Source organism: Pleurodeles waltl, chromosome 9 (assembly GCF_031143425.1).
Source record: "Pleurodeles waltl isolate 20211129_DDA chromosome 9, aPleWal1.hap1.20221129, whole genome shotgun sequence".
NCBI lineage: Eukaryota > Metazoa > Chordata > Amphibia > Caudata > Salamandridae > Pleurodeles > Pleurodeles waltl.
In genome coordinates this window covers 273,026,818-273,039,870 of record NC_090448.1, presented here as the reverse complement: position 1 = coordinate 273,039,870, position 13,053 = coordinate 273,026,818, and the positions used below count along the sequence as shown (strand labels likewise).

Genomic DNA, 13,053 nt, shown 5'->3' with positions numbered 1-13,053 from the left:
GGGTGGATTGCATTGGAGTAGAGAAACTGGAATGGGGCAGATTGTTTTGTATGGGGTTGGGCAGATTAAAGTGAGGCAGGTTGTTTTGGATTGGAGTGGGGCCAATTGTTTTGTATTGGAGTGGAGCAGATTGGAGTGGGGCAGAATGTTTTGGCTCGGAATGGGCAGAACGTTTTGTATTGGAGTGAGGTAGATTGGATTGGGGCGGGTTGTTTTGGTTTGTAAGAGGACCGATTGTGGTTGAGCAGATTATTTCGGATTGTAGTGGGGCAGGCCGTTTTGGATTGTAGTGGGGGTTTTTTTTGGATTTAAGCCGGGTAGACTGTTTTGGAATGGAGTAAGAAGATTAGTTTGGACTGGAGTGGGACAGATTGAAGCAAGGCAGATTGTTTTGTATTGGAGTGGGGCAGATTGTTTTGTATTGGAGTGGGGCAGATTGTTTTGTATTGGAGTGGGGCAGATTGTTTTGTATTGGAGTAGGGCAGATTGTTTTGTATTGGAGTGAGGCAGATTGTTTTGTGTTGGAGTAGGGCAGATTGTTTTGGATTGCTGTATTGGAGTGAGACAGATTGTTTTTTATTGAAGGGTAGCAGATTGGAGTTGGTGGGTTGGGAAGACTGGAGTGTGGCAGCAGAGTGGACTGGAGTGTGGCAGCAGAGTGGACTGGAGTGTGGCGGCAGAGTGGACTGGAGTGTAGTTTAAAACTTAAACATAAGAAAGAAGCAATGTTGTTTTGCAATATTTAGAACATAATAATAGTTATCTTTTAAGACAGCGCCCATGAGCAAAAATAAAACATGAGTGCAAAGTGAGAAAAGAAGACTTGGCAAAATAAAAACAATCTAACTATAGAAAATAAAAAAGTTCTGTTTTTCTTGCCCTGCTGGGCACGTTTTTGTCAGCCGCGTGCCTTCAGTTTGCAGGGCACTAAATGTAAAAAAAAAAAAAAAAAGTTTACTATGGAAAATACAACTTCGCAATTTTGTCTTGCTGGGGATGTTTTGCTGCTCACGTGCCTTCTGTTGGTAGTTCACTAGAAGTTCAAAGAAGAAAAGTGAACCTCAATCATGTCTGCAGCAGCAGATGGGCTCTGATTAAGTTGAATCAATCAGTGCTTGATCCCTGATCCACGGAGGGGAATGGAAATGATGTGGTTTTCAGTGACTAATTACTAGGCTGTAAAGAAGAGTGCCACACAAGCCAATAAATGGTAAGTCAGGGGCAGCCTCCAATCCCTTTTCTAACTGCAACAGCGTCTCCCAAGCGATACGCATGGGATAGGGTATGCTTTCACAGGCTTGACCCTAAAAAGGAAAGGAGTGGACTGAGGAGGTGAGTCTGATGCAGTAAGAGAGCAGAAGAATAGAAAACCAGGGAACAAAATTTTGAGATAGTTACCAATGAACAATCTCCCGTGTAGCAAGACCTTGTGGGCGTGGGAGAGTGGCACAGAGCGGAATAGGTAGATAAAGAATGTGTGCAGGTGTAGTAGAAAAAAGAGCAGACCACCACGTTTTCATGGTGTAAAAAAAAATAAAGTTTTAAAATTGGCAACACTGCGATGTATTTTCTTCAGAAAATGTATGTGTCGAGAGGAGGGACGTTAAGGTGTGGATGTAAGTGCTAATCTCAACAGCGTTATCACAAATACGTTTATTTCAAGGCTTCTAGCACGAACCAAACACTTTTTTGTAGGTCTGTCTTGGCAGCGTATTTCTTTCTCGCGTCATGCCATTAAATGTTTTTTGTCTTTCTGAATCCTATGTGTCATGCCATTGGATGTCTTTTGTCTTTCTGAATCCTATAAAATGTATGCAGTGAATGCATGAAGTACTATTTTGAATTTCGTAAGTACATTGAATCATCGCACCTTCAATTATAGTGAATTTAATGAATGGGCCAGTCAGTTGCTGTATGAAGCATGCAATGTTCACGCACTCCTTTGGTTGATAGTTGGGCTTCAGGCTCACAAGAGGTCGTAACACTGCACTGGCTATCATTGAGCAAAAAATATAAGCAGCACCTTGGGGAGGACAGTGCCTAAATCTGTTGCGTGTTCTAAAGCCCTCAGTGCTTATATGAAACTGTTATTGAATGAATTCTTTAAGCAAGGGTTGGACTGCACTAAATCATACAAAACTGTGAATGAATAAAAAAACACCTGGCCAGACTAAGAACAGCATATAAACCAAAGTGCCTCATTGTAACGAGGTATGATGACAGACATTTATATGTGGGCATCACCGTAGTTCATTGTCTCTTCTGAGCTGAGGAGACTGGTCGAGCCTGAAATATGCTTTAAGTCAGTTCGGACTAAAAATCGAGGGTGCATACCTAATGAAAAAGAGAAACAGCTGTGTCACGAGCCTGGCGTTTTATAAAAATAACAACTTGGCTGTCATAACATAAGATTCTGAGGCCGGTGGAACTTCAGTTCCTCTATTTAAATTGATTTGTTGGCCTGGATTTAGATTGTCTGGTTATCTCTTTCGTCAAAGGGGGGCTTCGATTTATGACGTGATTTGATAAATCACTGAGTGGGCTCTATGGAGATGCATAGTTTTGCAATGTATTTCATAGTTTGTTAAGCTGCTTATGCATGATTCTCGCTTTAATTGTTTATTAATAAATCCTTTGTTCTGTCTTGTACCATAGTCCTCATTATAATCCAAGGCAAGTCCTGTGCTACGGATAACAAAATAGTATAATGATAACAGGAGTTGCTGTGCTGAGTGCAGCTTTCTGCTGCAGAAGGTGTGTGTTGATTAATACTTAACATCCCAAACTGTTGAAGCCAAACAACCACTGACTTAAACTTAATACCTTACGCTAATCTAACAGTGAAGTCCAGTAGGAAAATCCAGGAGGAACTGAATTAAATGTTTCAAGTTAAAACCTGTATAAAACGTAGACATTTATTTACACAACTTCAGATGAGAAAATGTTAGCAGATAGTGTAGACTATCACCTGGTTTTATTAAGGTAAAAAGGTCCCATCCTATTTATTCTGGCACACTAGCAACAAAATTTAGTTGCAAGGGATCTTGCAGTACTATGCTAATAGAAAGATGGGCTGATGAAGCTGGGGTGGGGGGGATCTGGAGAACATGGAGTCTTTACATGGCGGGACAGATCCTTAGAATTTAGAACTAAGGTCAATATTACTGCTTCCTGTCTAGCTGTTCTTAGATTCTCATTTAGTCTAGCTTTGTATTCTGGCCTTTGTATTCTCTTTGAGCTTTCCCTGTGTGTTGAATCAATCAGTGTTGGCTTTAGGTCTTGCCAGTTCCTCAGTGCTTCAAGTATCTGATAGAGACTTCTAGTTGCAGATTCCTTACCTTAGAATTTGCCCCCCAGGTGTCAGACTGGATCCGGAGATGTTTCTTCGAGCAATACCCTTGCGCGTTGGTAGGTGGCGTCGGTCGACTCCGCAGGCGCCGCGGTCGCCGTGATGACGGGAGTAGAACATAGACGCCGCCTTCGCGCAGTGCCATCAGTTCTTTTTTTTCTGCGCCACGCGCTGATGTGGAGAAGAGCTACCCTGGCAGATTTTTGGCCAAATTCGACCGTTTTGTCAAGTTTTTCTGTGCGACTTTGGTTCGTCGAGGATGTCCCCGAAGACCCGGTAAAAGCCTTGTGAGGACTGCCATCGGACGATGTCAGTGACGGATCCTCATTGCGTTTGTCTGTGGTGCCTCGAGCGAAGTCGTGCTCCAAGTGCCGGGCCATGCACCTGAAGGCTTTGAGGGAACCGTCCCTAAAACTAATGGCAGCCCGCACCAGACTCCGCGTACGTCCCTTTCGAGTGGAAGGTCTCGATCGGAGTCATCACCACTCGTCTTGTTCTAAATCCTAGGGCCAAGGTAAGAAGAAGAAGAAGAAGAAGAAGTCGAAGCAGTCCCATCGCTCTCGGACTTCGCCCCGACGCTCGGCTTACACAACTCAGGAAGAGCGTCCATGCACTAGGCCTTCGTCCTCGGAGCCTGCGTCTGGGTCGGCTCTGCGCTTCCCCGAGTTTCCCAGAGCCGGAGCGACCCCCACTCAACTTAAAGAGTTTTGCGGGGCCATGCGCCTCTTATTTGGGTGGGCCGACCCCGATACGGTGCCTTTGGGCCCAAGGGGTTCAGCTGAGGGGCCTTCAGGTTCCGGGCCGGCCGTTTCGCCACCGGCCACAGAGGTCACCTCCGGATCCGTGCGCGGATCCTTCCCTGGCGGCGGGTCAATTTTCGATGCTCCCAACATCGGTGATGCCCACTATCGACCCAATTCCTATCCCCGATGACTCCGAGTCAGAGCGGCGTCGGCCGACGCCGCCTTTGGCTTCAATGGGGCTTCGGACCCTATTTCCTATATGGGGAGGAATACCAGGATATCCCTACTATGATCTGGACACAGGAATTGGGCGAAGCCAGTGGTCTGGATACTTCTCCTGATGTTGGCATGCTGTCTCCTCCTACCGTGGCTAAGGCGGAGGGAGCAACTTATGGTATGGTGGTCAGTAGGGCAGCTGAGGTCCTTGGCCTTGAGCTCCCTACTGTAGAGGTCAGGTTTAATCTCCTGACTGAGGTGCTTCAGTCTGGGGCTTCTACTTCAGAACCCCTTTTGCCGTTTAATGAAGCCCTCACCAATGTCCTTTTGGGTACATGGTCCAATCCCAACACAGGGGGTTCTGTGAATAGGACTATCGCATGCTGCCATCAGCCCGCTCCGAACTACCCTAAATTCCTGCCCCAACACCCCAAGCCTGAGAGTCTTGTTATCCATGGTTCCTCTTCTTCAGGCGCTTTCACTTCCGCACCCCGGATAGGGAATCCAAAAGGCTGGAACAGTTTGGAAAGAAGTTGTTTTCTTCCTCCAGTCTTGCACTGCGGTCTGTGAACACCGCATGCCTTTTGGGCCGCTATACCCACTCTTTGTGGAATACGGTTGCGCACGTCCTGCTGCAGATCTCGGAGGAGGCCCGTGCTATCGTCTCCCAAGCTGTGAACGATGGGACAGATGCGGCAAAGTTCACAATCTGTTGTGGGATGGATACGACCGACTCTCTGGGCAGATCGGTTGCTTCGACAGCGGCCTAACGGCGCCACGCCTGGTTACGTACTTCTGGTTTTTCGGGGGATGTCCAACAGTCACTCAGGGACATGGCCTTTGATGGCACCCGTCTCTTCAGAGACAAAGCGGACTCGGCCTTGGAGAGATTCAAGGATTCCCGGGCTATGGCACGGTCCCTCAGTCTTTCCTCTGCCCCTCACCCACCATAGTCTGCTTTTCACCCCTTTCGTGGACACGGAAGGGGCTCTCTGTCGCGTCCTCCACACAGCCACCGTGCCTCGCACGCTGGTCAGCCTATGCGTGGCCGATGACGCGGAATCCTACGTGGCCGTGGGATAGGGAACCAGAGGTCTGTCCAGTCCACCTCTACCCCCGCTGCAGCCTTCAAACCCTCATAGTCCGTCCCCTCAATCCCGTTAAGTTGGCAGAATTCACCATCACCACAAAAAACTGTGGTCAAAAGTTCAGCATTGACGTAAGCAACTACAAGCAGTACAGATAAGATAATAAGGGAGAGGGACCTCTTGACAAGAGCACATGCACGATTACTGGTCACCTCATGGGTGGGTAAGTAACACTGACGTCATTCAGCATCTCTATCTTTCCTGCACAACAAGTGATTATATGTTACATGGTGCTCACGGTAGCCCTGCCATGAGAAAATACTTATCTGACCCTTACACAGTTCCCCTTACCACGATATGAATGACTTGTGGTTTTTAGGATTCTTGCACTAAGGCAAGATACACCCTTTTGTTCCACTCTGTACGTGCTAAGTTAAGATCTTGAAAGTGGAAGTTGGTGCAGCTCCAAAAAACTCTAATTCTAGTGTGGCTTTGGGCCTCTTGTGTGTTTCAGCACAGCTAACTTAACATTGCAGCATGTGTATAAGTTTCCTAAGTAATATGTGTTTGTTTGTCCTAAATATGACCTTCCTTTTCTATTGAACCCACAGTCTGTCTTTTTTAACATGTCATGTATTAAGCCTTTCACTACTTACATTGGTTTACAGCTATCTCTAGCCTAAAATGTTTGTATTGGGATTTGGGAACTTATGTTTGTTTGTATGTGATGTATTCCTATTCTTCCTACATCATTATCCTCCCAAAAAACGAGTCCAAGACATTCAGGCTATGATTCCGATCTTTCGGCTTTGGTCTTAGGTTTTGGTGAGACTGACTCTGAGGCTGCTGGGCCTCATGGCCTCCTGCATCCTGCTAGTAACACATGCCAGATGGAATATGCGGGCTCTGCAGTGGGACCTGAAGTTCCAATGGGTGCAGCATCAGGGGAATCTCTCTAACCTGGTCCAGATTTTGGAGGGCACTGTGAAAGACCTGCAGTGGTGGCTTTCAAATCCCAATTGGGTCCACAGCGGAGCCCTCTCCCTTCCCCAACCAGATCTCTCTATAGTGACAGATGCATCACTTCTGGGTTGGGGTGGCCACATGGGAGCTCCGGGCGATCAGGCTTGCGTTGAAAGCAGTCCTTCCCTCTCTCAAAGGGGGGAAGTAGTGCAGGTGTTCACGGACAATACTTCCGCCAGGTGGTACTCCAACAAACAGGGCGGGGTAGGGTCCTGGACCCTTTGTCGAGGGGCACCACGCCTTTGGACTTGGCAGGAACAGCCAGGCATTACCCTGATGGTTTAACATCTGGCGTGCTCCCTCAACGCCAGAGCGGACAAACTCAGCTGTCGATGCACAGCCTATCACGAATGGCGTCACCATCCAGAGGTGGTGCAAGGTCTCTTTCAGCAGTGGGGAGAGCCTTGGTTAGATCTGTTCGTCTCTGCAGAGTATGCGCAATGTCAGCTGTTTTGCGTGTTGGAGTTTCCAAGGCAGCACTCGCTCGGAGACGCTTTTCGTCTCGAGTGGAACTCCGGCCTAACTTACACCTTCCTGCCTATCCCTCTTCTGCCCAGACTTCTCAAGAAAATCAAGAACGACCGGGCCCAAATCATCTTGGTGGCTCCGGACTTGGCTCGGAGAGTGTGGTATCAAGAGCTATTGAGCATGTCCATCGATCCTCCACTCAGACTGCCCCTTCGGGCTGATCTTCTGTCGCAGCAACAGGGGACGGTTCTTCACCCGAACCTGTCCAACCTCCGCCTTCATGCGTGGAGATTGAGCGGTGCCAGTTGATGGCTTTTGCCCTTCCAGCCGAAGTCTGCAATGTTATCTTGGCAGCCAGGCGTCCATCAACTAAAACTGTATACGCCTGTCGTTGGAATAAATTTGTGGCATGGTGTACCAACAAATCTGTTGATCCCCTTTCTGCCCCTCTGTCGGAGGTTCTTCTGTTCATTCTTTCTTTAGCCCAGCAGGGTTCTGCTTTGGGCAACCTTAAAGGGTATTTATCTGCCATTTCGGCCTTTCTTAGGCTACCTGATCAGCCCTCACTCTTTAAATCTCCTATTGTGAGTAGATTCCTAAAAGGGCTCACCCATTTATTTCCTCCCACTCCATTTATCATGCCTCAGTGGGACCTTAATCTTGTACTTACTTATTTGATGTGTACCCCCTTTGAGCCAATGCATAATTGTCCCTTGCGGCTCCTCACCTTCAAAACTGTTTTTCTAGTCGCCATCACCTGTGCTCGCAGGGTGAGTGAGCTACAGGCCCTTTCCTCAAAACCTCCATACTTGTCTGTGCACTCTGACAAAGTTGTGTTGCGCACTAGGGCATCCTTCCTTCCTAAGGTGGTTACAACCTTTCATGTAGGCCAGTCCGTCACTTTGCCTACTTTCTATGCACCCCCACATCCTTCTTATGAGGAGGAGAGACTCCACTGTCTGAACCCAAAAAGAGCGTTGGCGTTCTACCACAATTGTACTAAAGATTTCCAGGTGGATGATCAACTCTTCGTTGGGTATGTGGGTGCAAAAAAAAGGGAAGGCGGTGCAAAAGCGTACTGTCTCTTGATGGGTGCTTCTTTGCATCAAAATGCGCTACGCTTTGGCCAAAAAGCAACCTCCTGAAGGCTTGCGTGCTCATTCCACCAGAGCAACTGCTGCTTCCACTGCGTTAGCACGTGGAGTTCCTGTCCTGGATATCTGCTAGGCGGCTACGTGGGCGTCCCCGCACACGTTTGCTAAGCACTACTGCTTGGACAGGCAGGTCTGTCGAGACAGCTTTTTTGGTTGTTTGGTCCTACGGGACTTACTAGTATGATCTTGGTTCGCAGCCCACCACAGAGGATGGCATTGCTTGGGTATCTATTCTAAGGTAAGGAATCTGCAACTAGAAGTCTCTATCAGATGTGCAAGTTACTTACCTTCGGTAACAAAATATCTGGTAGAGACATATTCTAGTTGCAGATTCCTTGCCGCCCCCTCATCCTCCCCGCTTGCGAACTGATTTCAAGGGATAGGGATTCCCCCCTTTTCAGGTCCTTAGCTCTGGCCCACCAATCTCAGTGTTCTTAGCGGCTCTGCTCTCTGGCGTGGAAAGTTGTTAAAATAAACTGACGTCACTGCGTGAGGGCGGCGTCTATGTACTACTTTCGACGTCATCACGGTGACCACAATGCCTACGACGCTTGCGCAGTCGACCGACGCCACCAACCAATGCGTAAGGGTGTTGCTCGAAGAAAAATCTCCAGATCCAGTCTGGCGCCTGTGGGAAAATTCTAAGGTAAGGAATCTGCAACTAGAATATGTCTCTACCAGATATTTCGTCACTGAAGGTACGTAACTTGTACATGAAGAAAGGAGGCAGGCGCTAACACAAACATGCATGCTTTCAAGAGCTATATTGCATGCATAGAAGTTGTTGACTATACCACACTATCAATTATAATTGTCTAATAACTGCAGATATAGTTGAACAGCTTTATAATAAGTATGATAAGCTACTTCGAGCTGTACAAGAGAAGACTTATTTCTTAAACCTATGTGGAAGTAAAATAATTTATGTATAGTTTTATATACATGTATGAAAGATGTTAATCAATTTTCTCTTATAAAACGTTATTGAACTTATGTAAGGGAGTTACTACATTTTCTGAAAACTGTTTCTTCCAAGTACATATCCAGTGATCTTTTCCTGACCGATTATTATTGAACAGCCTCCGTGACTCCTCCTACTGTATACACTTGGGTAAAAAGTGAGAATATGATTTGTAGTTTAGGCGTCTAATGACCAAACCCTACATGGATGGTTTTTTCCCAATTGCATCTTAAATTTCCAGTTTCTGAAATCTGTATTTCAGAAATTCATATGTCCTTGCCAGCTAATAGAAACGTGTAAAAACCATTGATCATCTAAGACAATATAGAGACCCTTTATGAGCGTCTTTTAATCTGCTTAGTTTTACAGAGTCTTTCTCTTCTTCTTCTTTCTCTTCTTTTTTTAATTACTTTGTTAGTAAGATGACATTTACATTACAATCATACCAGACAGGCCATGCTCTGCAAATAATGCTTCCAGTATCGTTGAGCAAGAATCCAGGTGATACACAGAATTTTATGACCAATGCCAAAGAACCAGTGCATCATAGGGAGGAGCCATTAGCCAAAAGTAATCAAATAGAGACCCTTTAATCAATCAAGTAACCTACCGATAGCCACATTAAAGCACAGTAATGCATGCAAACTTTAACAACTCAATCTCAGAAGCTAAATGTAATAAGCTCCACATTTATTATGTTTACCATTGGAGATCATAGCGCAGCACAGCAGAATCTCGAACCTACAAAAGCTTGCTGGAAAAGGGACAGATTAAAGGCTTGGGTAACAATCACGTTGATTGCGAAAGCCCTTTAAGCCCACGCATACAAGAATACTTTACGTTTCTGGGTCTTTTCAGTTGAAATTCCAGTTCAGCTTAGAACTTTGTATACATTAAATATTTTTTTTAAATGTGTATGTGTGTTTACCTGCTTCTGATAATGTTCTAAGAAATGGTTCAAAAACCTTCACTGTCCATAAGGGTGATCAAGTGAAAATACTTATATACACTTTGTAAACCCTTCCTGTGATTTGGGACTAATACACTTCCTTGTCGCACAAAATATAGTGTATTGCCCAGAATAAAGGATTGAACCTAAGCCCAATAGGAGGTGGCACTCTGAAAGACTATGTTCAGATTTTAAGGTATTTAATGACCAGCATTGATTTTTGCAGCGCCCATGATTTCCGCTCCTCGTGAGATAACTTCGGCAACTTGATTTGCTCTCCTATCCTCTCCATCGAGATGATTAGCTTTAGTCGCAGCGAGCTTCTGACTCTGTAAGCTCATGCTTTGCAAGCAAACTAACAGAACCTTTCAGGACAAAGGCGGATACGGACATGAAAAGGAGGTAAAGCAGCATCAGTATAAGGGAGTGATGTACATTCATTTCGCACAGATATATGAACTGTACTGAGAACCATTATCGACTGCAAAATGTCATTAAAAAATGTCTCTCTGCTATTATGAGCTAGTAATATTTAAAGTGCAAAAATCTAGCATTGGCATTATTGCCTTTTCAGTTCATTACTTTTGAAACCTTAAGGAAATACCTATGTTTCTTAGTCACAAATTCCTCTTCAATCACTTGTATGTGAGTCATAAACTGTGTGGACTGAAATATGTGGTGGAAGATTAATTGACTGGCAGACCTCAGTGAAATCTTTTTTTTTTCTGCAGGTGTTGCTGGCGATGACTGTGACGCGTACGTGGATTCTTATGGTCATTGGCACACCAAGAAGTACTGTACCTTATCTTTCTGTTGTGGAACTTGCAATAATCGATACTGCTGCATGAATCCATTTGAAAAGCTGGATGACGATCAGTTCATGTGTTCCGTGAACAGCGCAAGGTATTTGAAGATATATGAAAATCACAAACCGGTTTTAAGTGTGAAAGCTGCTTTCTAAGGTTGTCATGTAATAAACACAGACAGAAAAAATATAAAAATGTAAAAAGTTGGACTATTCATTACCGTGCTCCCCTTTGGCGTTACCAGTCCCCTCTGGTGCTCACCAAAGTGATGGCGGTGGTTGCAGCTCATCTGTGCAGGTCAGCGGTTTCAGTCGTCCCTTACCTCGACGATTGGCTGTTGAAGGCGGGCTCGCCCCAAGCTGTTATCTCCCATCTTCAGACTATGGCAGACATCCTTCAATGTGGTTCACTTTAAACATGCTGAAGTCACACCTGATTCCTTCTCAGACACTTTTTTTTTATTTATTTTTTAGCTGTTCTAGACACATTGCAGTTGCTGGCTTATCCTCTTGAGCAGCGAGTCCATGATATTCAGTCTATGATACTGATGTTTCAGCCTCTGTTCTGGATTTGGTTGAGATTGACTGAGGCTGCTGGGCCTCATGGTCTCCTTCATCCTACTGGTATATAATTCCAGATGGATTATGCAGGTTCTTCAGTGGGACCTGAGGTTCTACCGGGTGTAGCATCAGGGTAATCTGTTCGACGTGGTCCAGATCTCAGACAGAACTGCAGAAGACCTGCAGCAGTGGCTGATGAACCGTGATTGGGTCAAAGGCAGACTCCTCTCCCATCCCTAACCAGATCTGACAGTAGTGACAGATGTGTTGCTCCTGGGATGGGGCGGCCATGTGGGAGGCGTGGAGATCAGAGGACTCTGGTCTCCTGTGGAATCCGGGCTCCACATCAACTTGCTGGAGCTATGTGTGATCGGACTATCATTGAAAGCATTTCTTCCCTCTGTCAAGAGGAAGTTAGTGCAGGTCTTTACGGAAAACACAACTGCAATGTGGCACTGCAACAAGCAAAGTGGGGTGGGTTTGTGGACCCTTTGTCAAGAGGCCCTGCGTCTCTGGACATAGCTGGAACAGCAGGGCATAACCCTGGAGGTTCAACACCTACAGGTTCTCTAAACACCAAGGCGGACAAACTCAGCTGTCGATGCCTAGCGGATTGCAAGTGGTGTCTCCATTCAACGGTGGCACAATGACTCTTTCAGCAGTGGGGACAGCCTTGGTTAGATCTGTATGCGTCCGAAGGGAATGTATAATGTCAGCAGTTTTGGACGTTGGAGTTTCCCAGGCCTCTTTTGCTCAGACTTTTTTTGTCTCAAGTGGAGTCAGGCCTCCTGTATGCCTTTTTGCCCATACCACTTATGCTCAGAGTTCTCAAGAAGATCAGGAACGAGCGGGCCCAAGTCATGCTTTTGGCTCCGGACTGGGCACGGAGAGTCTGGCATCCTGAGCGTCTGAAAATGAGCATCGATCCTCCCGTCAGGCTGCCCCTTCAAGAGGATCTTGTGTCGCAGCAGCAGGGGAGGATTCTCTACCCAAACCTGTCAATTCTCCACCTCCCTGGGTGGAGATTGAGCGGAGACATTTGATAGCTTTTGTCCTTCCTCCCGAAGTCTGTAACATTATCTTGGCAGTGAGGTGTACCTCCACTAAAATGATATATGTTTGCTATTGGTAAAATATTGTACAGAATAGCCTATTGACCCTCTTTCTGCCTCTCTTTCTGATATTCTTCTGTTCATTCTTACCTTTGCCCACCAGGTCTCTGCTCTGGGTAGTCCTAAGGGTTATCTCTCTGCTCTGTCCGCCTTCCTGCGACTGCCTGACCAAACCTCTTTGAAAGGTCTTCTACCTATGTTTCTCCATTTGCCTTTCATCATGCTGCAGTGGGACCTGAATCTGCTTCTCACTGACCTCATGTGTGCTCCTTTCGAGCCTCTTCACAATTGTCCCCTCTAGCTGCTTACCATCAAGACACCCTTTCTAGTGGCAATTACATCTGCCCGGAGGGTGAATGAGCTGCAGGCTTTATCATCCAAGCCTCTCTGTCTTACTGTGTTACCTGATAAAGTAGTACTTCGCACCTGGGCCTCTTTCCTTCTGAAAGTGATGACCCCATTCCTATGGGACAATCTGTCACCCGTCCCACCTTTTACGCTCCTCCATATCTGTTCTGCTTTGTTTCAGACTCTGAGGAAACAAAGCTAAAGAATGCGAAGAATGCAGCACCCTTAGTCTGATTAATTCATTTATTAAGGCACTTCGCTGGTCTTAAACACAAA

General features: G+C 46.1%; 1 protein-coding gene across 1 annotated transcript in view; it reads left to right on the top strand.

The window, feature by feature from the left end:
* Positions 1-13,053, top strand: part of SHISA5 (shisa family member 5) — a 356,775-nt gene that overhangs the window by 109,682 nt on the left and 234,040 nt on the right. Inside the window, exon 2 of the mRNA XM_069206693.1 lies at positions 10,683-10,854. Coding sequence (XP_069062794.1) covers positions 10,683-10,854 — 172 coding nt within the window. The remainder of the gene's footprint in view (positions 1-10,682; positions 10,855-13,053) is intronic.